Source organism: Pipistrellus hanaki, assembly GCF_964339955.1.
Source record: "Pipistrellus hanaki genome assembly, chromosome: X".
Lineage (NCBI taxonomy): Eukaryota > Metazoa > Chordata > Mammalia > Chiroptera > Vespertilionidae > Pipistrellus > Pipistrellus hanaki.
Window position 1 is genome coordinate 95491916 of NC_140524.1, and position 23207 is coordinate 95515122.

Below are 23207 nucleotides of genomic sequence, written 5' to 3' on the forward strand. Positions count from 1 at the left end.
ACGCTGGGCTCTTTGCTCAGCAGCGTTTGTGTTTAGAGGAGGACATTATCCAAGCCAGAACTCACAAATCCTGTGTGTCTTAGTAGGGCCCTGGTGAGAGTTGGAAGGAACTCAGGAAGACTGAAGCGGGGGAGACAGCAAGATCCTGGCAAGTAATTGTGAAATGGGCATTTCTACCCTTCTAAAGGCTGTGCCAGTCATTGGAATAATCTCAGATGAACAGGCACATTAGGAAAATAACTATTATTATGTATTGCTAGGTTACAAAGAAAATGTGTCCTTTTATAGCATCATATTTAAAAAACAAAAAAACTTGGAACAGAGTTGCTAAAGATTTCCCTAGATTTTCTCTTTCCAATTCTGGTCTGTGTGTCTTTACAGATTCCCTCAGAGCTCGTTTTCCATTCATTGGCCACAAAAGAGAGTACACATTGATGTCACTTGTGAAGTTCCTAATTCCTACCAAAACTGAATTTTAGGACAGGATTTCATCAAATATTTGTACTGGCAGTTTCGGCTTTTTTTTTGGGGGGGGGGGGGAGGAGGGATAGACTGTATTATCACTGAAATGTGAAGAAAAGCCAAAATATTTTATTTTATAAGGTAAATCCTATCCTACTTCTGTCAAAAAGGCTTGTGATGTGCTGCAAAGGACACCAACAAGAAAAGGACAACCCACACACACACAATGGGAGAAAATATTTGTAAATCACATATGTGATAAGGAACATGTATCCACAATATATAAAGAACTTTTATAACTCAATAATAAAAAGACAAATACCCAGTTTTATTTTTATTTATTTATTTATTTTTAAATATATTTTATTGATTTTTGTACAGAGAGGAAGGGAGAGAGATAGAGAGTTAGAAACATCGATGAGAGAGTCATCGATCAGCTGCCTCTTGCACACCCCCTACTGGGGATATGCCTGCAACCAAGGTACGTGCCCTTGACCGGAATCGAACCCGGGTCCCTTCAGTCCCCAAGCAGACGCTCTATCCATTGAGCCAAACCGGTTTTGGCCAGTTTTATTTTTTAAATATATTTTTGTTGATATCAGAGAGGAAGGGAGAGGGACAGATCAGATGCCTCCTGCTTGTCCCCTACTGGAGATCAAGCCCAGAACCCCATCATTTGCCCTGGCTGGGACTTGTATTGAAACCTCCTGATTCATAGATCAAAACCTATCCACTGACCTACTCTGGCCAGGTCAAATACCCAGGGCTACGATGGGCAAAGGATCCCAATGGACATTCCTCCAAAGAAAGTATACAAATAGGGGATAAGCACATGATGGGATGCTCAACATCATTTGTCATCAGAAAAATGCAAATCAAAACCACAATAAGATACTACTTCATACCCATTATGATGTCTATAATAAAATAACAAAAAGACAATAAGTATTGATGAGAGTATGGAGAAATTTGAACTTGTACATTGCCGGTGGGAATATAAAATGATGGAGCCACTTTGGAATACAGTGGCAGTTTCCCTAAAGGTTAAACATAGGGTTGTCATATGACCTGTAATCCTATTCCTAGGCATATCCCCATGACAGATGAAAACTTCTGTTCACACACTGTATGATTCCATATATGTGAAATGTCCAGAACAGCAAATATGTAGAAACAGAAAGTAGATTGGTGGTTGCCTAGGGCTGAGGGGTGTTTTGTGGGGATGGAGACTGGCTGCTAATGGGTACTGGGTTTGGGGTGGTGAGGAAAATAGTCGAAAACTGATGGTGGTAATGGATGCTTCACTCTGAATACATTAGAAATAACTTAAATAGGTGAATTGGATGGTTTGTCAATTATATCTCCAAAAAACTGTTATTTAAAATAAGAGGGAGCCCTAGCTGGTTTGGCTCAGTGGATAGAGCATCAGCCTGTGGGCCAAAGGGTCCCAGGCTCGATTCTGGCCAAGGGAACATACCTCAGATGCAGGCTCCTCTCTGGCTAGGCCCTGATCGGGGGCATGCAGGAGGCAACTAATCAATGTGTTTCTCTCACATCAATATTTCTCTCTGTCTTTCCCTTTCTCTTCCACTCTAAGAAATCAGTGGAAAAATATCCTCAGGTGGGAATTAAAAAATAATAATCTAGGGAGGTGAGGGCATGAGTGGAGGGGTGGGGGGGCATTGGGGAGGATAAGGACACATATGTAATACCTTAATCAATAAAGAAAAAATTATATATATAACAGGCTAAGTGACCTGACCACTAGGGAGCAGACACTCAGTGCAGGAGCTGCTGAGCGACAACAACTTTGCAGAGTGCCCTTGCACTCTGGGACCCCTCAAGGGATGTCAGACTGCCGGTTTCAGCCAGATCCCCACAGGCCAGGCCAAGGGACCCCACCTGTTGGAGGGACCCTGCTCACTCCACAGATGCCTTAGAAGCCCCAGCACCACCCCAGGTGTGGCTGGCCAGGTAGGGACTGCCGGGGGGAGAGGGGGCTGGCTCCATGGCATGTCCGGCCCATCTCACCCACTCCCACCCCATTGGCCACCTTCTAATTAATGTCCTTGCAATGTTCACGAATCTATGCACTGGGCCTCTAGTAAAATAAAATAAAATAATAAAATAAAATAAAATAAAATAAAATAATAAAATAAAATAATAAAATAAAATTAAATAAATAAATAAAATAATAAAATAAAGTAAAAAAATAAAGAGTGGGGAAAAAACAAAACCTTGGGACAATGTCCAAAATCCTCAAAGTCACGAGGGCCTGTCCCAGGGAGGCAATAGGGAATGCCTGGCTTGCTCCTGCCCCATCCTCCAGCCCCTCCCAGACCTCCCTGCACCTCCCACTTTTAAATTACAAGTACTTACACTAGGGAATACTATGCAGCTATCAAAAAGAGGCATCTCTTCCCTTTTGGGAGAATATAAATGGACCTGGAAAATAAGCCCAACTGAGAAAGACAAATATCACATGATCTGACTTATTTATGGAATCTAATGAACAAAATGAATGGAGCAACAAAATGAGATACGAGGCATGGCAGCATGGAACAGACTGACATACCTTGATGTGGGGTTGAGGGGACAAGAAGAGGCAAACCAAAGAACTTATATGCTTATATGCATAGCCCATAGATGTGGGTAATAAGGTAGTGACGACCTGGGGAGGTGGGTAGGAGCTGGGAGGAGGAGGGGAAAAGGGAGGCAAATGGGAGATATCTGTAATACTATCAACAATAAAAATTTATAATTAAAAATGTAAAGTCATTGCCAAAATCAAAATAAATTTAAAAATAAAATAAATACGAGTAGTACCTTTCATGGTAATACTACTTTTTAATATTTGGGCCAAATTCGTGAGGTGGGTAAGATCCACAGTAAAAATTCCTTTGGGTTCACAGAATTTAATAGGTTGGACAGACAGATTTCTTTTTTAAAAAAATATATTTTATTGATTTTTTACAGAGAGGAAGAGAGAGGGATAGAGAGTTAGAAACATCGATGAGAGAGAATCATCCATCAGCTGCCTCTTGCACACCCTCTACTGGGGATGTGCCCGCAACCAGGGTACATACCTCTGACCGGAATCGAACCCAGGACCCTTCAGTCTGCAGGCCGACGCTCTATCCACTGAGCTAAACCGGTTTCGGCCAGACAGACTTCTTGGAGTCTTATTTTCCAGGTAAATATATTGCTGGTGCCTCCTGTTGTTTTGTCAAGTTCACAGTAACAATCGGGAGGAGCGGGCCATGCTCTCGGCAATTAAATCGGATGCGTTTTCGGGAAGCATTTTCTCATCTCAATTCTGAGGGAAAACCACATCTCTATTTCGTTTAGATTTTAATACTAATTCATTTGAACCAGCGCTTTGAAGGAGTTTTTCCTCTACTTGAAAGTCCTCGAATTGTTTTTGACAAAAACGAAAGTCGGGCTGGAAGGATGGCAACAACAAAATCCTCAAAGTCACAAATCCACCCTTCTCGGGGGCGTTGCCCGGGCGAAGGCCACGTGGGGCGCTCGCCTGCCCCTCCCCCAACTCCTCCCAGAACCCCCTGCGCCAGTGACCGTTAAGCCCCTCCGAAGCTATAAAAGGGACTGGGGCCACCGTCGCTTCTTGTTGCCGCCTCAAGCTTTGAGAGGTGCTGACCGGACAACGCGTGGCCTCGCCTCCAGTGCTCTCGCCTACCAGTGAGGGTGGAGGTGGGACCCAGGTGGGTCCCGTCGAGCCACGCATGGAGAGTGGCCACGGGCCTCCCCCGGCCGGGGCGCTGGGGCCAGCGATCGAACCCCTTCGGCGTCCCCTGTCGCCCGAAGAACCAGGGAAGCCAGACCGGGCGGCCCCGAGCCAGGAGGGCCGGTGCCCAGAGCAGCACTTTCTGAGGGCCGCCTACATATGGAACCGGAGCCCCGAGGACAGCGGCCACGAGGCGGGAGCACTCCAGTGCCTCGTGCGGGCCTGCGAGGCCCAGGGCGCTCGCCTCAGCACCCTGTGCTTCGGGGAGCTGGACTGCCAGGAGAACATGCTCGAAGCCTTCTACAACGCAGGTGAGGCGGGATCCCCTTCACCCCACCCCGTGCCCCATTCCCGTCAGCTTCCCTCGCCCTCAGAAGCTCATCGCGGCGCTGGCCCTTCTCCATCCTAGAACCCTTTTTGACACAAGAGCATCGGGGAGGGGACAGTGGGCAGAGGTAGCATTATACCTGCTTACAAATAAAGCGAAATCGGAGGCCGCCGCCATCTAGACCTCTTTAGGCTCCTCCCCTTAGGCATCTGGTACACGAGAGAAAGCTTAGAACCACCAGTTATCCAGCTTTTATTGTCTCACTCCTGTGTGTCCCTTAAAGCGGTGGGTTCCAGCCCCTGGGAGCTTCTAGAACCCCCGAAGCCAAACAGTGTAGTCAGCGTCCAGGGACTGGAAGTGTGTAATGTTTCCCGGGGGAATCCATGTTCAGTCCCGGTGGGAACTGGTGTGGGACCATTGAGACCGCGTGTGGGGCGGGAGGCGGGGCTCTTAGAAAAGCCTCGTGTTACTGTATACATTGTAGCTGAGCGCTGTCCAGCACTCCAGCTCCAGGATCGCACGTGCTCCAGCTCCGGGATCTCGCGTGCTCCTGCTCCAGGTCTCGCGTGTGCTCCGGCTCTGGGTCTCGCGCGTGCTCCAGCTCCGGGATCTCGCGTGTGCTCCAGTTTCGGGATCTCGCGTGCTCCTGCTCCAGGTCTTGCGCGTGCTCCAGCTCCAGGTCTCGCGTGTGCTCCTGCTCCAGGGTCTCGCGCGTGCTCCAGCTCCGGAATCTCGCGCGTACTCCAGCTCCAGCTCTGGCGTGCTCCAGCTCAAGGATTGCCCGCTCCAGTTCTCTTTCCTGGTCTCTGGCATTCTCCATCTCATGCTCTCTCGCTCTCCGGTTGCGCGCACTCGCTCGCTCTCTCTCTCTCTCTCTCTCTCTCTCTCTCTCTCTCTCTCTCTTCACACTCACGCTTATGCTCCCCCATTTTATCGCTCTCTTTTTTCTTATTCCCTCAACCTTTCTCGCACTCTCTCCAGCTCTCATTCAGTCTTGCTCCCTCAATCTTTCTCGCTCTCTCTCGATCCCTCACTCTTTGTCTGATTCAATTTGTGGAGCCAGGCAATCCTTGGATTTTGAGGTCAAAATTTTATTAAAAGTGTCAATGACCTTAGGATTTCAAATTGGTGATCATCAGGAAGTGGATTAAGTAGATAGATCACCTCTCTCACCAATGCCCTGTCCTCTCCTTGTTCATTTCAGAGATTGCTGTGATGGACATGAGTGATGTCTCCAGACAGCCTTCACTGTTCTACCATCTTGGAATTCGAGAAAGCTTCAACATGACCAATAATGTGATCCTGTACTATGCTACCGACATTGCCACTGCTTCTTTATTGAAGGTAAGGGACATGGTTTACCTCTCCTGAATACTTCATTTTGGGAAAGCAGTATTATATGTTTACTTGGAAAACATAAAGACTTGCTTGTACAACCTGATCCAAACCTATTCATTAAAAAAAATAATTGCTTGACTTAAATAATAATAAGATATTTAACAGTTATCAAAATGGGCAGAAAGTTTTGTCACAGATATAGTGAATATTTGTTATTTTCCCCTCAGTTTAAAGCCGAGTAAAACCGAAAACTTGTGTGTTTAGGCACAACTCAGTAATGATTGAGAAGTTTTAAGTGTACTTTTGCAAGTTTTATACAAATGCTTTTTTGGATAACGTTCTTTTTAAAAAATGCTCATATTTGTAAATATGAATGTCTAAAGTGGGTTGCTACAAAATTCAGCTAATTAATATTGTTGAATATCTTAATGTTGGTCAGACCATCTTGAGCTGTGTTAAATCATTTGAGGAATAAAACATTAGTTTGTTGACTACAGTGTTATTCAACCTTGATTGTACTTCAGAATCTCTTGGAGCACTTGTCAATATCCCAGTTCCCAAGCCATACTCTAGACCAATTACATAACAATCTTGAGGGAACTTTTTTAACCTCCAGAGTCTGCAGCGAGGGTTGAAGGCCAGTGCCAGTGCTTCAGAGTTAACTTTCATAAACATCATAATTTTCTGATGGCAAGTTGGACATTTTTGTGTTTCTTGAGATTTAATATTAACCAGATTGTTCTGGGCTCAATAATAATTTGGGATTATTTCTTGGTAGAAATTCCACCTTCTTCAGATGTATAACCTGTATGTGTTATATACACATCCACTTTATATAGGTGTGTGCTCTACTGTAGCACAGAAATGTGTCTTAAGAAGTCATTCATAAGACATTGAAAGAAGAAGCTATTTTATTATTGTACTATACATTGTAGAATAGTTTCCCAAAAGGCTATAAACCAATCTAAATTACTTTAGATATTAATTTCTCCTTTTGCTGATTTTACTAAAGTAGTTATTCTTAGAAATACTTAGAATTAGAAAATATGAAAGGGTGCATTATTAAGTATATTTTTATGAGAAACCTGAAATTAGTATGTATTTTTTCCCAATTTAATGCATTTTTTTCTCAGCTGTGCCTCAGTGAATTCCTCTGGAAAGTCCTATGACCTAGATAAGTTTTAATTTTCAATGATAGGACTGATATTTCCTGAAATGAAAGTGGGTAGTCATTTATATCTGATGCCAGAAGAAGCAACCTGCACTTGTCTCAGAAAATAGACATCTCAGAATATGTAAAAACGTTTTATGGGGCAGCTCTAATTGTGTTTTCTTTTTCCGGCAAATGTTGGCTTGCAGTGCATAAACGATCCAATCAAGGGCTGAGTAAACATTATGCTAAGTTAACTGACTAAAAATGTTGTCATGGTATTTGAAAATTCCTAGACAACTATCGTGAGGGGTCAGGAATCCCACCAGTGACACCCCTTCCATAGGAAGATTTTCTGTGGGAGTGGCTACAGCCTTCACATGGATGAGTAAAGAAGTGTTTCAACCGAAACCGGTTTGGCTCAGTGGATAGAGTGTAGTCCTGCAGACTGAAAGGTCCCAGGTTCGATTCCGGTCAAGGGCATGTACCTTGGTTGCGGGCACATCCCCAGTGGGGGGGGAGGGGGGGTGCGAGAGGCAGCTGATCTGTGATTCTCTCTCATTGATGTTTCTAGCTCTCTATCCCTCTCTCTTCCTCTCTGTAAAAATCAATAAAATATATTTTTTTAAAAAGGGGGGGCATGTACCTTAGTTGGGAGGTGTGCAGGAGGCAGCTGATCGATGTTTCTCTCTCATTGATGTTTCTAACTCTCTATCCTTCTCTCTTCCTCTCTGTAAAAAATCAATAAAATATATTTAAAAAAAGAAGAAGAAAAGGTAGTAGTAGTATTTGAGACCTGAGGATACCACGGTGCTTCCCATGCACTTCCTCGCTGTCACTGACATTCCTCACTGGGAAGACAATGTGTAGGGTATTCAGAGCCCCAAACTTGAATCTCAATCTCTCTTGAGACAAAAGCATTGCCATTGTTATCGGAAAATTCTTAAAATCATATATGCCCCCCAGTAGTTCCAAAGTTAATCAATTATGATACATTTTCCTTAGAACGTGAATTTTACAATTCTTAGAGGCTTATTTTATTTGAAGCTTTTTGCAGGGCAGGTTTCAACTGGTTTACTCTGGGTGATTGGTTGGGACAAAATACTTGCTTATGGAAATTAACGGTTTTGGAAAAACTGTATTGAGGTCGTCTTTTGTTTTTTCTTTTCAGGATATGGTAACTCAGAAAAACACAGTAAGTATATTTTCATATTTTTAACTTCATCAATGTAAATGAGTAAAATGTTTGCCTGAAAATCCCACAGACAGCGAAGTGATTTCTAATTGTGCCTGTTGATTGTGTTTCTAAGGGGGATAGCTAGAACCCCCTGTCCCTCAAGCTGCCAGCTAGCTCAGGCCCCAACCAGCTATCCAGACTGTGGGCCAGAAGGCAAAGTCAGGCAAGTATACTTGTTCTTTGTTATACACCAGGACTGTGAGCCTGACCTGATGGGTGATTGTCAGAGGGGAGGGGAGAGGAGTTGAGGGATTAGGTAAGAGAGGTAAAGGGATTAAGACATATGTGTCAAACACAAGGCCCGCGGGCCAAATTTAGCCCGCCAGGCCTTGCAATGTGGCCCGCACCGCGCTGTCATCACTGCACTCCGCTGTCAGTTTATGACATTGTCAGTTTATGACTGTTCAGTAAACCATTCGGCCCGCGATTTAAGCTGGATTTTAGATTTTGGCCCCTTCTCTGATTGAGTTCGACACCCCTAGATTAAGACATACATATTGGAAACTACAGAATAGTCATAGGGATGTAACCTACAGCATAGGAAATAGAGTCAGTATTGTAATAACTATGTATAGTACCAGTTGGGTACTGGAAATATCAAGGGAAACATTTTGTAAAGATATGATTGTCTAATCACTATGCTGTACACCTGAAACCAATACAAAATAATACTGAAAGTAAACTAGTTGAAAAAAAATAAAAAAATCAGCCGAAACCCATTTGGCTCTGTGGATAGAGCATCAGTCTGCAGACTGAAAGGTCCCAGGTTCGATTCTGGTCAAGGGCATGTACATTGGTTTCGGGCACATCACCTTCGTCCAATTCAGAGGATGAAGTCCTAGAAAGAAAACAAGTGGGTTACCATAGCAGCCTGGATTTAACAAGCCATCAAGTAAATTGAGGCATCAGGGTGATTTTGAATTCCTCCTGGGGGGGGGAAATGGGAAGATAATGTCACTCCATTTTGTCCCATTTACATACTGATATTGTCCACTTACTTTCCTGTTCTTTCTAGATTTCTGTTTCTTAAATTACCTTCTTCATGGAGATGGAGGGGGGTCCAGCCAAAGGAGATTGAGCCTGGGGCCAGGAGACATAGATTGTAGTCCAGCCCCATCTCTGAGGAACTTTGGGTAGTAACCCAGTCACTCCACCCCACCCCACCCTAATTATTAGTGTCCTCATCAGTAAAAAGAGAAGGTTGAATTCTGTCAGTTTTGTTCATAGATAACTTTCAGTACTTACTGTCTGTCATTCCATTTTTGTCACTCGAGTGAAAAGGTGTAATTTGGATTTAATGCAAGGAATGTCTAGGAAATAGTTACATTAAGAATAGTTACATACAAGAATTACATTAAGGCACAGTGCAAGCAAGAAAACTCTTTTTCCATCCTGACTGTTGGATATATCAGGGTCTACTCCAGGAGACTTAGTATAGTTCTGTTACCATTCCATTATATACCCTTCTTCACTAGAACATTCTCCCTCCTAACAACCAGGAAGTCCTTTCATTCTTGTTCTCATTATACCATGACACCATTTTCCTGAAGTTTTTGTTGGTTTGTTTTTTAGGAATGAAATTCTAAAGGATTTGGCAATTAATCTCTGCTAAATTTGGCATTACTTTAAAACTACTTTAGCCGAAACCGGTTTGGCTCAGTGGATAGAGCGTCGGCCTGCGAACTGAGAGGTCCCAGGTTCCAGTCCGGTTAAGGGCATGTACCTTGGTTGCGGGTACATCCCCAGTACGGGGTGTGCAGGAGGCAGCTGGTCGATGTTTCTAGCTCTCTATCCCTCTCCCTTCCTCTCTGTAAAAAATTAATAAAATATATTAAAAAATAAAACTACTTTAGGTACTAGTTGCCATGCTTGATGTGGTATGCGAAATTAGAGCAGGGGAACAAAATAAAGGACCAGAGGTGGCTGGAAGGGTATAAAATACCACCTAAAAGAAAAGGGTGAAGGGACATAAACCTTGAGATGTATTATTTATGGTAATTTTCAAATGTTGTCCACTAATGGAATATAGACAGTTATTTCTTCTACTTCAGATGCCATGGAAGTAGGGTAAACAAACAAACAAACAAACAAAAAGATTGGGTTGAGCAGAATGAACAGCTCACAACTAATGTTGATTAAATGGTGAAATCAAATATCAAAGTAAATGGGGTGCCTTTTAAAGAGTTTGCTAACTTGCCCCTCATTAAGAATTGGAATAATGCTGCTTGGAGCTGGAGTCTGGTTCATATAACTTCAGAGTTTCATAAAATTACTTATTTTTCATCCATCTTCAGTTATGTTACTTTCTACTGCTTTAAAGATAGTAAAGATAACCACTTTCAGCATTTTATCACTTCAGAAAACATGTTTATATGATGGAAGATAAAGGTTGTGCCTTTGTGAAAATACAGCCAGCCCCAAGGGATTATCTATTAAACCGTAGATCTTTCTGGTATTTTGTGATTAGTATACATAGTCCACAGATGTTCTTTAACTTTGTTGTAATTTTTCTTTGTAAGAATAACCACACCTTCAAAGTATGGTATATATATTTTGCAGGTTGATTTCACCCCTGGAAGTAGCCTCTGTGATTAATGTATTTAACTTAGAAGAAGCTGTATTCCTTATTTGAATTCTCATTTTTAGAGAAAGCATGTTTTCTAAGATATAGCTGCATTAGGGCAAAATGCCTAGATAACTTCATTAGTTTAGTTTTTAAAATTAAATGCAAGAAGTCAGACGAATTACTTCTGGCACCATGTAAATTCTTTAAGATTTAGTGTCAGAAATTAACGATTGAGCCAAAACTGGTTTGGCTCAGTGGCTAGAGCAGTAAGTCTGTGGACTGAAGGGTCCCAGGTTCGATTCCTGTCAAGGGCATGTGCATTGGTTGCAGGCACATCCCTGGTGGGAGGGGTGTGAGAGGTAGCTATTCGATGTTTCTAGCTCTCTATCCCTCTCCTTTCCTCTCTGTAAAAAATCAATAAAATATATATTTTTTAAATTAACCATTGATTTAGTACACTTTAAAGGTAATGTTTATGCTTTATGAAGAATCACAATTCATAGTTAAATTGTAATTATTCCATAGAAAATAATATTGTTAGTATGAGTATTATTTGATAATATAAAATTTTTAAAAGATTCTTTTTCAAAACATCTGAGACTAATCATATTTATTAGTGTTCTTTAAAAACAATTCTTACTCAACAAAATGTATGATAGTTAACTTGTGGTTAAATTATCAAATAATACAGCTTTTCCATTAATGCTGAAAAAATGCCTTTACATTGCAATTCTTGGTTATCTTATTTGGGGGCCATGTAATTAAAATGATGTAATTTCTGAGATTTTAAACCCCTAAAACCTCTTCCAATGAAGTTCTGAGATATACACAGATCAGTTCAGTATTTAAAACCAAATTTTTGTCATATATCCATGTGTTACAGCTTGTGAAGCCGAGTGGTTTCCAATTCTGTGCCTCATAGATTTGTAGTCATATTACGCAGGTTGTGATAATACTTAAGCATTTTCTCCTTCCCTGGCCCACCAGGTTCCAAGTCCACAGCTATACTTCTGTATCAATTGCTTTGTGAAACCTTTTCGTTTCTTTTTTTCAGGTCTCTAGTGGAAATTATCATTTCATCCCGTACATCATGACACCAGATGCTGAATGCATTTGCTGTGAGAGCGATCTCCAGAGGCATGCCTCAGAATACTTGCAACCCAACTGGGACACCATGATGAATGCCCTGCACGTGACCTTGGTGGACAGACTCACTACCCTCCTCAGGAACATCCAGATAACCTCATGGTAACTCCCCTCAGCATTCAACAACCCTGGGCACTTTGTCACAGTCTTCCCATCATGTTCATGGAGGTGATACCCCCTCAAAAGATTATAGTGTCTAGAGAATGAGGAACCCCTATCAATCATTTTTGTGTTTTGTTTTTTTGTTGTTGTTGTTGTTGCTTTGTTTTGTTTTTAAATCTTTATTGTTGAGAGTATTACAGATCTCTCCCTTTTCCCTCCATTGTCGCCCTCCACCGGTTCCTGCCCCACCCTAGGCCTTCACCAACCCACTGTCTGTGTCCATAGGTAAGATCTTTGTTAATCTCTTCCCACACCCCTTCTGAGATTCGTCAGTCTGTTCAATGCATCTATGCCTCTGATTCTGCTTTATTCATCCATTTATTTTGTTCATTAGATTTCTTTATTTATTTTGATTTTAGATTCTATTGTTGATAGACATATTTGTTGCCATTTTATTGTTCATATTTTTTTTATCTCTTCCTCCTCCTAATCCAACAACAACAGTATTTCATATGATACTAGTTTGGTGGTGATGAATTCCTTTAGTTTTGTCTTGTTTATGAAGCTCTTTATCTGACCCTCAATTCTATAATAAATGAGAACTTCGTTGGGTAGAATAAACATGGTTGTGAGTTCTTGCTATTCATCACTTTGAATATTTCTTGCCACTTCCCTCTGGCCTGCATAATTTCTGTTGAGAAAGCAGCTGACAGTCTACATCTTTAACCTTTGGCATTTTAATTATGACGTATCTTGGGGTGGGTCTCTTTGGGTTCCTCTTGTTTGGGACTCTCTGCTTTCTGGACTTGTAAGTCTGTTTCTTTCACCATTTATGGGAAGTTATCTGTCATTATTTTTTCAAATAGATTTTCAATATCTTGCTCTCTCTTCTGGCATCCCCATAATGTAAATATTGGTATGCTTGAAATTGCCCCAGAGACTCCTTACACTTTCTTCCTATTTTGGGATTCTTTTTTTCTTTTTGCTCTTCTGATTGGGTGTTTTTTGCTTCCTCAGATTCCAAATCATTGATTTGATTCTCAGAATCCTCGACTCTACTGTTGAATCCCTGTAAATTGTACTTTATTTCAGTTAGTGTATGCTTAATTTCTGACTGGTCCTTTTTCATGTCTTTGGCATTCTCACTATGTTCCTTGAAAGTCTCATGAAGACCCTTCAGTAACCTTATAGCCATGGTTTTGAACTCTGAATCCAGTAGTTTGCTTGCTTCTATTTCCTTCATTTGCGACATGTTTCTTTGTCTCAGCATTTTGGCTGCTTCCTTGTGTTTGTTTCTGTGTATTAGGTAGAGCTGCTATATCTCCTGGAATTGGAAGGGTGGCCTTGTGTGGTAGGTGTCCTATAGGGCTCAGTGGCTCAGCCTCCCCAGTCACCTGAGCTGGGCACTCTATGTGTGTCCCTGTGTGGGCTGTGTGCATCCTCTTGTTGTTGAGCCTTGATTACTATTGGTGTCACTAGGAGGAGTTTACCTCCAGGCCAATTGGTTGTGCGGACCAGCTGTGACTACAGTGGGAGAGCTGCTGTGAAGGAGGCCAGGCCCAGCTGTGAAGCAAGGAGGCTTGTGCTGGGTATTTGGCCTTTTATTGACAGGTTTGCTACACGCTGCCACCAGCTGCAGCTTGCTTGATTTTAGCCAATTCTGAAGCCTGAGCCAGGATAGGCCATTCCTATGGAAAAGCTGCTGCAAACAGCTTGGGCGGAACTGCAAATTGGATGGGGCAGAGCAAACAGTGTGGGCCACTGATTGATACTCAGATTTGGTTGCCAGTCAGCCCTGCGATAGGGGAGGTCCCAGGACAGGAACAGTGACCCCTGCAAGCAACCTTGTCTGGGAGAAAGATGCCCCTAAGTTCCTGCCCTGATGCCAGATAGGCCAGTTCCTCCCAGTATGTGTCTGGGTCCTCCAGAGCCACCTGGTGCTAGGAATCTGAGTAAGTTCGTGCGCTGGCCCTTTAAATGGAACACCTGGGTCTCCAGCCATAATCCTTGCTGGTTTTACAACCCATACCCTGTTTCCCCGAAAATAAGACAGTGTCTTATATTACTTTTTTCTCCCAAACTTGCGCTAGGTCTTATTTTCAGGTGATGTCTTATCTTTCCATGAGCTAGGTCTTATTTTCGGAGGATGTCTTATTTTCGGGGAAACACTGTAGTTAGGGAGACTTCTCTTTCAAGCTCATGAACCCTAGGCTGAGACTGCTTTCTCCTCAGGGGTGGCCTCTTTTGATTTAGTTTAATTTCAAATGACTTGAAATACCTGCTAGTAGATTCACACCTTGAACTGGCAGATACCTGGCAATGGTTAATGAGAGGTTAAATTTTGCTAATGGTTTAAAAACAGCTATAATGAGGATGGCAAAGTTTTTAGTTCAAGTGCCAACTCTTAATTGGTAAAGGCTGCCTGAAGCCATGTGCTGAAAATGGGTTGGAAGCCATTTCCAAGTTCACATTCATTAGCAACATCTTCCCTGGTTCCCAGAGGTAGAAATGGCTGCATGCTTATTACATATTTGATGTCCTCAAGCCATACTCAACTTGGTGTTTTCTTTATTTATTTACAAGTTACTGTTCTTATTAGGTTTCTTAGTTTATTAAAACTATTTTTCAGAATTACCCTTGAAAAGAAGACTAAAATATAACTTTTTACTTGTCAGGCTAAACTAATAATGCCTTAATAGCTTTGATGCCTTTATAGTCCACCAAATGAATAATGGCTGTCATCCAAGTTAATGACTCATTAGATTAATAATAGAATTTTATGCTCAATAATAGAATTTTAAACACTGGTAGAATCTGCTAATTTGCTTATCATTGGGGTAATAAGCAGTGGGCCAGAAAATAAAGTATTAAAGCAATGCACTGATATGTATATTTGTCGTTAATCCTCACCCGAGGACATTTTTTCCATTTATTTATTTATTTATTTTTTTTAGAGAATAGGAGGGAGGGAGCAAGGGAGAGAGAGAAACATCTTTGTGAAGGAGACACATTGATTGGTACCTCCCGCACACACCTGACTGGGGCCAGGGATCAGACCTACAACCCAGGTACATGACTTTGACTGGAACTTGAATCTTAACCTTTTGGTGCAAGGTCCGATGCTCTAACCGTCAAGCAACACCAACCAGGGCTGCACTGATATTTTCATAGCAGAGTGCTTTCTGTGGGGCATTACTTTATTCTTTAAATGTTTTTTAATTATTCTTATAAGCATTGGACCAGCCTGTGTATTGTATACACAGTTATTTGACATAGTTTTATAATTAGCCAAAGTAAGAAACAGTTCTTATTCTTATATGTTTCTCTTTTTCTGAAGACTTATTTAATTGAGCTCATTCTCTTTTTTTAATGAACAGCATAATTTTACTCTCTAGTTAAGTCATTTCAGCTACTTAAACGGGTTGACAGTATTACCCCCCGATTGACAATACCCAGTCTCCATTTAAAAATTACTTGGAAATTGGACCACAAATTTGAATCACTCTATGGTCATTATAAGTCAGCCTGGATGCATGGAGATGCAACCTGAGGTTTTCATGTTTCCCTCTCCAGTTTTTATGACAAAGAAACCTTGTCAAATGACATCCAGAGAGTTAGAGATATAAACAAGGGCGATGAACTGTCAAAGGAGCTGGCTCGGATCAAACTCCACATAGATGAAACCGAGATTCTGACTTCAGATGTCATCATTAATTTACTGCTGTCCTATCGTGATATCCAGGTATGTAATATAAGTTTACCTGAGGTTAATACATGCAGAGTTCTTCCTTGGCATGAGAAATTCCTCATATGAAGTACATTTATACTAGGTGCACAGTTAGGTAGCTGTTTTATAGACAAAATAGTATGTGGCTACGTCCTACGTCACCTGTATCTGTTGTAGTGGAAATATTGGAAAAGGTTTTTTCATATCATATAGCTACTCCAAAGAAATCTCATATATGGTATTGCTCACGAAAAGAAATCCAAAATTTAAGTTTTTATGCACTTTAAGATAGGCATTATTCCAAGCCCTTTGCAAATCCTAATTCATATTCAAAACAAGCCTATGAGTTAAATACTCTGATTATCTCCATTTTGCAAATAAGGAAGATGAGGCACAGAGAAGTTAAGTGACTTGCCCAAGGTCACACAGCAGTTGGCAAAGTTAAGGATTCAAACTAAGGCAACTGGCTTCATTGTCCTTGCTCTTAACTCCTATGCTATGCTGCTTCCTTTAGGTCTTTGTCACTTCCTTCTTTGTTTACCATCACCCATCAGTGACAGGAAGAGCAGGAGTAGCGGACAGGAAGTAAGACAAGTATCAGAGACTTCTGGAGAATTCCTGAGGCAGGGTTTATGGGATGTGGGACTATGGGCCTGTCTTCCTTCCAAATTTAATTCTGTTGAGCCATTTCTAAGGATATATTGCCTTCCTTCCCTTTGGAGGAATGTACAAGGCAATGCACCTTATCTTCATAATTCCAAAAAGCCATATTGGGGATTGTTGGTTAGAGGTCTTTAAATCTAAACAAGAGAGGCATTCATTTAGGACAGTGGTCGGCAAACTCATTAGTCAACAGAGCCAAATATCAACAGTACAACAATTGAAATTTCTTTTGAGAGCCAAATTTTTAAAACTTAAACTATATAGGTTCTTATTAACTTAATTAGGGTACTCCTAAGCTGGCCTTTGCTAAAAAACGTCCTCAATCTGATTGAGGTACACTCAAGGGGCCAAAGAGCCGCATGTGGCTCGCGAGCCATAGTTTACTGACCACGGATTTAGGATTTGAACCAAGAACAGAGTCAGTCACAAAGGAACTCATGCCCCTAGTGATAAACAGATGCATATGATTGATTTTAATAAGATTTAACAATAATTAAATTATGTCCCATGCAAGAGAATGGGAATGGCCTTTTTTGAAGTCTTCCTGAGCTGCTGCCTTTCTCCCGTCCTTGCCTTCACACATCTCTTCTTTTTATAACCTTACATTAGTGGCACTCTTAGGCATGAAGGTGAGCCAGAAGCTTCTTGGAATACACTTCCTCGGGCAGCTGCATTCAGGTGCAGAGCCACAAAACAGGCATGGGATTTCGGTGGGAAGTCCTGTGCTAACTATTTCTGGCTCTCAGCAAGTTGGCCATTAACAGTAATTCTAAGCCCAGCTGAAAGGGTAGCAGATGGCACTGCTCACAGGGGACCCAGATGATAAAAACATGGTAGCAATTTTTCCCTGGGTAATCACACAGTTTAGGGCAGTGGTTCTCAACTGGGGGACATGTGGCAGCGTCTGGAAGCATTTTTGGTTGTCAATCTAGGAAGTAGAGGCCAGGGATACTGCTTAACAGGAGAGTGCCCCACAACAACAAATGACCCAGCCCAAAAATGTCAGTAGCGCCAAAGCTGTGAAACATGGGTTTAGATTCATTCATTTGTTTCTGGCAAAATAGGAATAACTGGGATGTTTCTTCCCTTTATGTAGCAAATGACTGCAAGATTTCTTATATGTTTATGTCCCGATCATTTTATTTATTTTTTTAATATTTTTTTATTGATTGATTTACAGAGAGGAAGGGAGAGAGATATAGAGCTAGAAATGTCGATGAGAGAGAAACATCGACCAGCTTCCTCCTGCACACCCCCTACCAGGGATGTGCCCACAACCAACGTACATGCCCCTGACCGGAATCGAACCTGGGACCTTTCAGTCTGCAGACTGACGCTCTACCACTGAGCTAAACCGGTTTCGGCTGTCCCGATCATTTTAACGCATAGCTATGCTGGTGGTGGTAACTCTTCTGCACTCAAAACATGGTAGCTTTTTTCTGGCTGCTGGGTTGTAAATAACTTCACTAAATGCTGTCTGGAAGGAAGGCTTATATTTAAATGCATAGGCTGTCTCGTGTTTATTACTGTTCAGAAAACCTATGAAGATCGTTGTTTCCTCCCTTTCTTACCTTGGAATCTCTTGCCAACAGGACTACGATGCAATGGTAAAGCTGGTAGAAACACTGGACATGCTGCCTATGTGCGATTTGACAGAACAAGATAATATTAAATTCCACTATGCATTTGCACTGAACAGGTAAGGATGGTAATGTACGAATTGCATAGAGTTTTGAAATAAGCCACCTGTTAAATTCTGTTTCCTTCATTTACTCAGTGCTCATTGAGTATGAGCCAGATCATGTATTCAGTGTCAAGGTTATGAAAATGGGCAAGGTCTTGGTCTTCAAGGACTTTATCTTTGGAACATATATTCTACCTGTGTGGTTAGCATGTAATTAAAGCTTGCTAGCTCAGAGCGATAAAGGTCTTAATGAAGGTTTGTCCAAAGTGTTATGAACATATAGCAGAGGGAGGAAGTCATTCTGCTTGGGCATTTTCTGGGGTCTTTTGAGCAGGGATTTGAACACTTACCTCAAATTAGTAAGAATTACCTCATACCCCTGGCCTGTATTGCTCAGTGGTTACAGTTTCAGCCCATATATAGAGGGGTGTCAGGCTCGATTCCCAGTCAAGGGCATATACCTGGGTTGCAGGTTTGATCCCCAGCCTCGGTCTGGGCACATGCGGAAAGCAACCAATCGATGTGTCTTTCTCACATTGATGTGTGTGTCTCTCTCCCCCCTCCCTCCCACCTTTCCTCTCTCTCTGAATAACAATGTAAAAATATCTTTGGTGTGAGGATTAACAACAACAAAAAAGAATTACTTCATGGGCAGGAGAGAGTTGGGATGGAGGTGGTGAAAAGGCCATTCCACTTGACCAGAACTGAAGAGTGAGCATAGAGTGCATGTGCAGTGTGTCTGCAGGGAATAGTTAGTGTGACCAGAACACAAGTTGCAGGTAAAACAAATGCATGCAATCTGACCCTGAATTTTCTGTAAGTATAATTTGGCCAGCTGTCAGCATAGTTATAGTAGGATCTGGCATTAGGTACACTGTTGAGGAAGTTTAGGGAATTGGGACTTCTTTTCTTACACTGAAAGAAGAGAAAATAGTGGTGGGCAAATAGTGATTTTTCCTGCATTACAGTTGACCTCTAAGTCTCATGCCCATTATTATTACTAAAGGTTAATAATAATGAATGATGTTTGGCCCTAAGATGGCAAGGTCTCCCTGTACTAGAAAAGCTATCTTGAGCTGGCCAGCTTTTCCTCCTGATAGCTTCCACTTCACTGTATTCAGAAGCCCATTCAAGACTGCTTCAAGTTCCCATTGAGCTGTTAAACGGCTTGCCTTTCAGTGGTATGAAATTCTTTATGAGCAATTTTTATTTGCTGCTGCTTTTACAGACAGGATTTGATTAGATATGCTAATGTGGCAAGAAGATTCTGACTAGGAATCCAGGCAGCAGGCAAAACAATGGTCTGGAAAAATAACAGAATCAAAGCCCTAGGTTAAACCCAACAAAGCTTGCCTGTCATAAAATTAGAATATACTCGTTTTACTCCCTGCATCTTTGGGTAAGGTGACCAGACATCCCGCTTTTGGTGGGACAGTCCTGATTTTTAACAATTTGTCCCGAGGCATTTTAAAAAGTCCCAATTTTTAAAACGCCACGGGATGCGGGACAAATTGTTAAAAATCGGGACTGTCCCGCCAAAAGCGGAATGTCTGGTCACCTTATTAGTAAGCTCCTGTGTCTTGATTCGGACATTCATGATCTTATCACATGAATCTTTCAGGAACAACAGCACAGGTGACCGTGAGAAGGCTTTGCAGATCATACTCCAGGTTCTGCAGAACTGTGACAGCCCAGCCCCTGACATGTTCTGCCTGTGTGGAATGATCTACAAGGACATCTTTTTGGATTCACACTGCAAAGATAATGCCAGCAGAGACAGCGCCATTGAGTGGTAAACCCTCAGCCCTAGTCAATAGCATGTGCATTTCTGCAAAGAACAGAGTTGCAGTGGCTAAAAAGTCACATCTCTTTCCTATATGTGTGTGTGTGCTTGTCTGCTGGCAGTGAAAAAAACATGCTATAAATGTGGTTTGGGAATTTCCACATTCCTTTTTCCCTAGGGAAATCATTAGAGACCGGGTTGTTTTTTTTACTGGTGACGTTCTTCCCAAAAGTTCACTCATTTAGAGGGGCAAAAAGGAGGATTGGCATGCTCCTTCCCAGCTATTCTTTCTAGAACCTTGTTGTATTATTGTCAGGCATCGTCTTTTCAATGAACTATTAATTCATTTATCCATCCATCCATCCAACAAAGGTTTATTGGGGTTTACTGTGTGTGTGCCAGAAACTTTTGTAGGCGGCGGGGATAAACACATAGCAGATGCACCTTGCATTGCTAGTAAGGGAAATCAGACAAAGTAAAATATATAGGATGTGAGCTAATGGTGAGGGCTTTGGGGAAAAGTTGAGCAGTCACGTTGTCTGACCTCTTCCTAGATAACTTTTCATTCTAAAAGAATATGAAAAAAATATATAATAGGATATGGAATTTAAAATCCCCAAAACAGAAAATTGGACAGATACATGCAAAAGAATGAAACTAGATCACCAACTTACACCATACACAAAAATAAACTCAAAATGGATACAGGACTTAAACATCAGACGGGAAACCATAAAAATACTAGAAGCATCCACAGGCAACAAAATCTCAGACATATGCCTAAAGAACTTCTTCACTGATACTGCCCCTAGGGCAATGGAAGCTAAAGAGAAAATAAACAAATGGGACTACATCAAAATAAAAAGCTTTTTTACAGCAAAAGAAACCATCAACAAAACAACAAGAAAGCCCACTGTGTGGGAGAACATATTTGCAAATGTTACCACTGATAAAGGTTTAATCTCCAACATCTACAAACAGCTTATACAACTAAATAAAAGGAAGATGAATGATCCAATTAAAAAATGGGCAATGGACCTAAATAGAATATTTTCAAAAGAAGACAGAAGGAAGGCCAAAAGGCACATGAAAACATGCTCAAAGTCACTAATTATCCGAGAGATGCAAATCAAAACAACAATGCGGTACCATCTCACACCTGTCAGAATGGCCAACATCAGCAAATCAACAAACGACAAGTGTTGGCGAGGTTGTGGAGAAAAAGGAACCCTCGTGCACTGTTGGTGGGAATGTAGACTGGTGCAACCACTGTGGAGAACAGTATGGAGTTTCCTCAAAAAACTGAAAATGGAACTCCCATTTGACCCAGTAATCCCACTCCTAGGAATATATCTCAAGAAACTAGAAACACCAATCAGAAAGGATATATGCACCCCTATGTTCATAGCAGCACAGTCTACAATAGCTAGAATCTGGAAACAGCCTAGGTGCCCGTCAGCAGATGATTGGATCAAAAAACTGTGGTACATCTACACAATGGAATACTATGCTGCCATAAAAAGAAGGAATTCTAATCATTTGCAGCAACCTGGATAGAACTAGAGAACATGCTGAGTGAAATAAGCCTGTCAATGAAAAAGAAATACCACATGGCCTCACTCATTTATGGATATTAAAAAACATTATAAACTGACAAACCAAAAGATAGACATAGAGACAGTAAAGCAACAAGTAGACTGTAAAATTACAGCAGAGTAGGGAGATCTGGGGGAGATAAGAGATCAACCAAAGGACTTGTATACATGCATATAAGTACAACCAATGGACACAAAACTCTGGGGAGGGAGGGTATGTATGGGGGGGGGCAATGTTAAAATATGTACACAGATAATAATTTAATTAAAAAAAATAAAAAATAAAAAATAAAATCCCCAAAACATACAGGGGAAAAGGTTGCAATTTTATTGGAAGTTTGTTGGCTGGGTTTGGAAGGACTATCTTGATATCCTCTGGTCACTCTGAGGGTACTTGTATAATGCCCCAAAGTTCATAAAACCAGATATTTTAATGGCCTTTAAAATTCTCACTTCCACAATTAATATTTTGTTGGAGTTTAATTCTCTTGTCACACAAGTGACAAAACAACTTCTATTTTAGATGTCCTTGGCATACTTTATTGATCAGATCCTTTTTTCTGATCATGGTACTCATAGTCACTCATGGAAGAGAAATAAGTTTTTATGTATAGAATAATGAATAAATAAGAATTAAAAGTGGGACTGTTAACCTTTTGGTATAAACATGGTATTCATATTGGGTCGGCAGCTAAGTAATTGCGGATTTTTTAAAGAAAATCAAAGACAATTTTTTCATGGAACTAAATAACTTTATTCTGTAATGTATTGCCCATTTTGATCAATGACCTTTTGCCATCTTTCAGGCAGCATCATAATCCCATGTTCAAAAAACTTCTGGTTTTTATTAGCAAAAAACTGAATCAGGTACGATTTGACATCATCATCATCATTGAAATTTTTACCATTCAAGGAGTTTTGTAAAGATCGAAACAAAAAGTAATCAGATGGTGCAAGGTCAGGACTATATGGTGGATGTGGCAAACATCCCAACCAAGCTCCATTAATTTTTGCTGAGTGACCAAAGTTGTGTGTGGCCTTGCATTGTCATGATGGAATACAACACCTTTTCGATTTGTCAATTCGGGCCGCTTTTCTTCAACTGCATTGTTTAATTTCGTTAGTTGTTCAATGTAGACATCAGAATTGATCGTTCGGTTGGGTGGTAAGAGTTCAAAGTAGACAATTCCTTTGTAATCCCACCAAACTGATAACAAAACCTTCTTTTGATGAATATCAGCTTTTGATGTTGTTTGAGTTGGTTCACCTGGCCTGCTCCACGATCTTTTCCGCTTGATATTGTTGTAAACAAACCATTTTTCATCACCAGTTATCAGTCGTTTTAAAAATGGATCATTTTCATTACGTTTCTTTAGCAAATCGCAGCTGCTAATGCGTTGCGTTAACTGTGATTCTTTCAGTTCGTGAGGAACCCATGTATCGAGTTTTTAAACATAGCCAAGTTGTTTTAAGTGATTTTCAATGCATGTATGTGATACATGAAGCTTCTCTGCAATCTCACGTGTTGTACTGTGACAGTCCGAATTGATTATTGCTTTGATTAGGGCGTCATCAACTTCAACTGGATGACCAGAGCGTTTTTCATCTTTGAGTGAAAAATCACCAGAACGAAATTTGGCAAACCAATTTTGACACTGCCGTTCTTTTAAGGCTTCGTCAC

At 41.2% G+C, this 23207-nt stretch overlaps 1 protein-coding gene across 1 annotated transcript in view; it reads left to right on the forward strand.

Moving 5' to 3' along the window:
* Positions 1–5641: 5641 nt before the first annotated feature.
* The window catches only part of MAP3K15 (mitogen-activated protein kinase kinase kinase 15), a gene marked incomplete at its 5' end in the record, with an annotated part of 64114 nt that continues 46548 nt past the window's right edge, over positions 5642–23207 (forward strand). The window contains 7 exons of the mRNA XM_084869978.1: positions 5642–5663; positions 5740–5879; positions 8195–8218; positions 11881–12074; positions 15648–15816; positions 18057–18163; positions 19770–19940. Of these exons, the coding sequence (XP_084726104.1) occupies positions 5642–5663; positions 5740–5879; positions 8195–8218; positions 11881–12074; positions 15648–15816; positions 18057–18163; positions 19770–19940 (827 nt within the window). The remainder of the gene's footprint in view (positions 5664–5739; positions 5880–8194; positions 8219–11880; positions 12075–15647; positions 15817–18056; positions 18164–19769; positions 19941–23207) is intronic.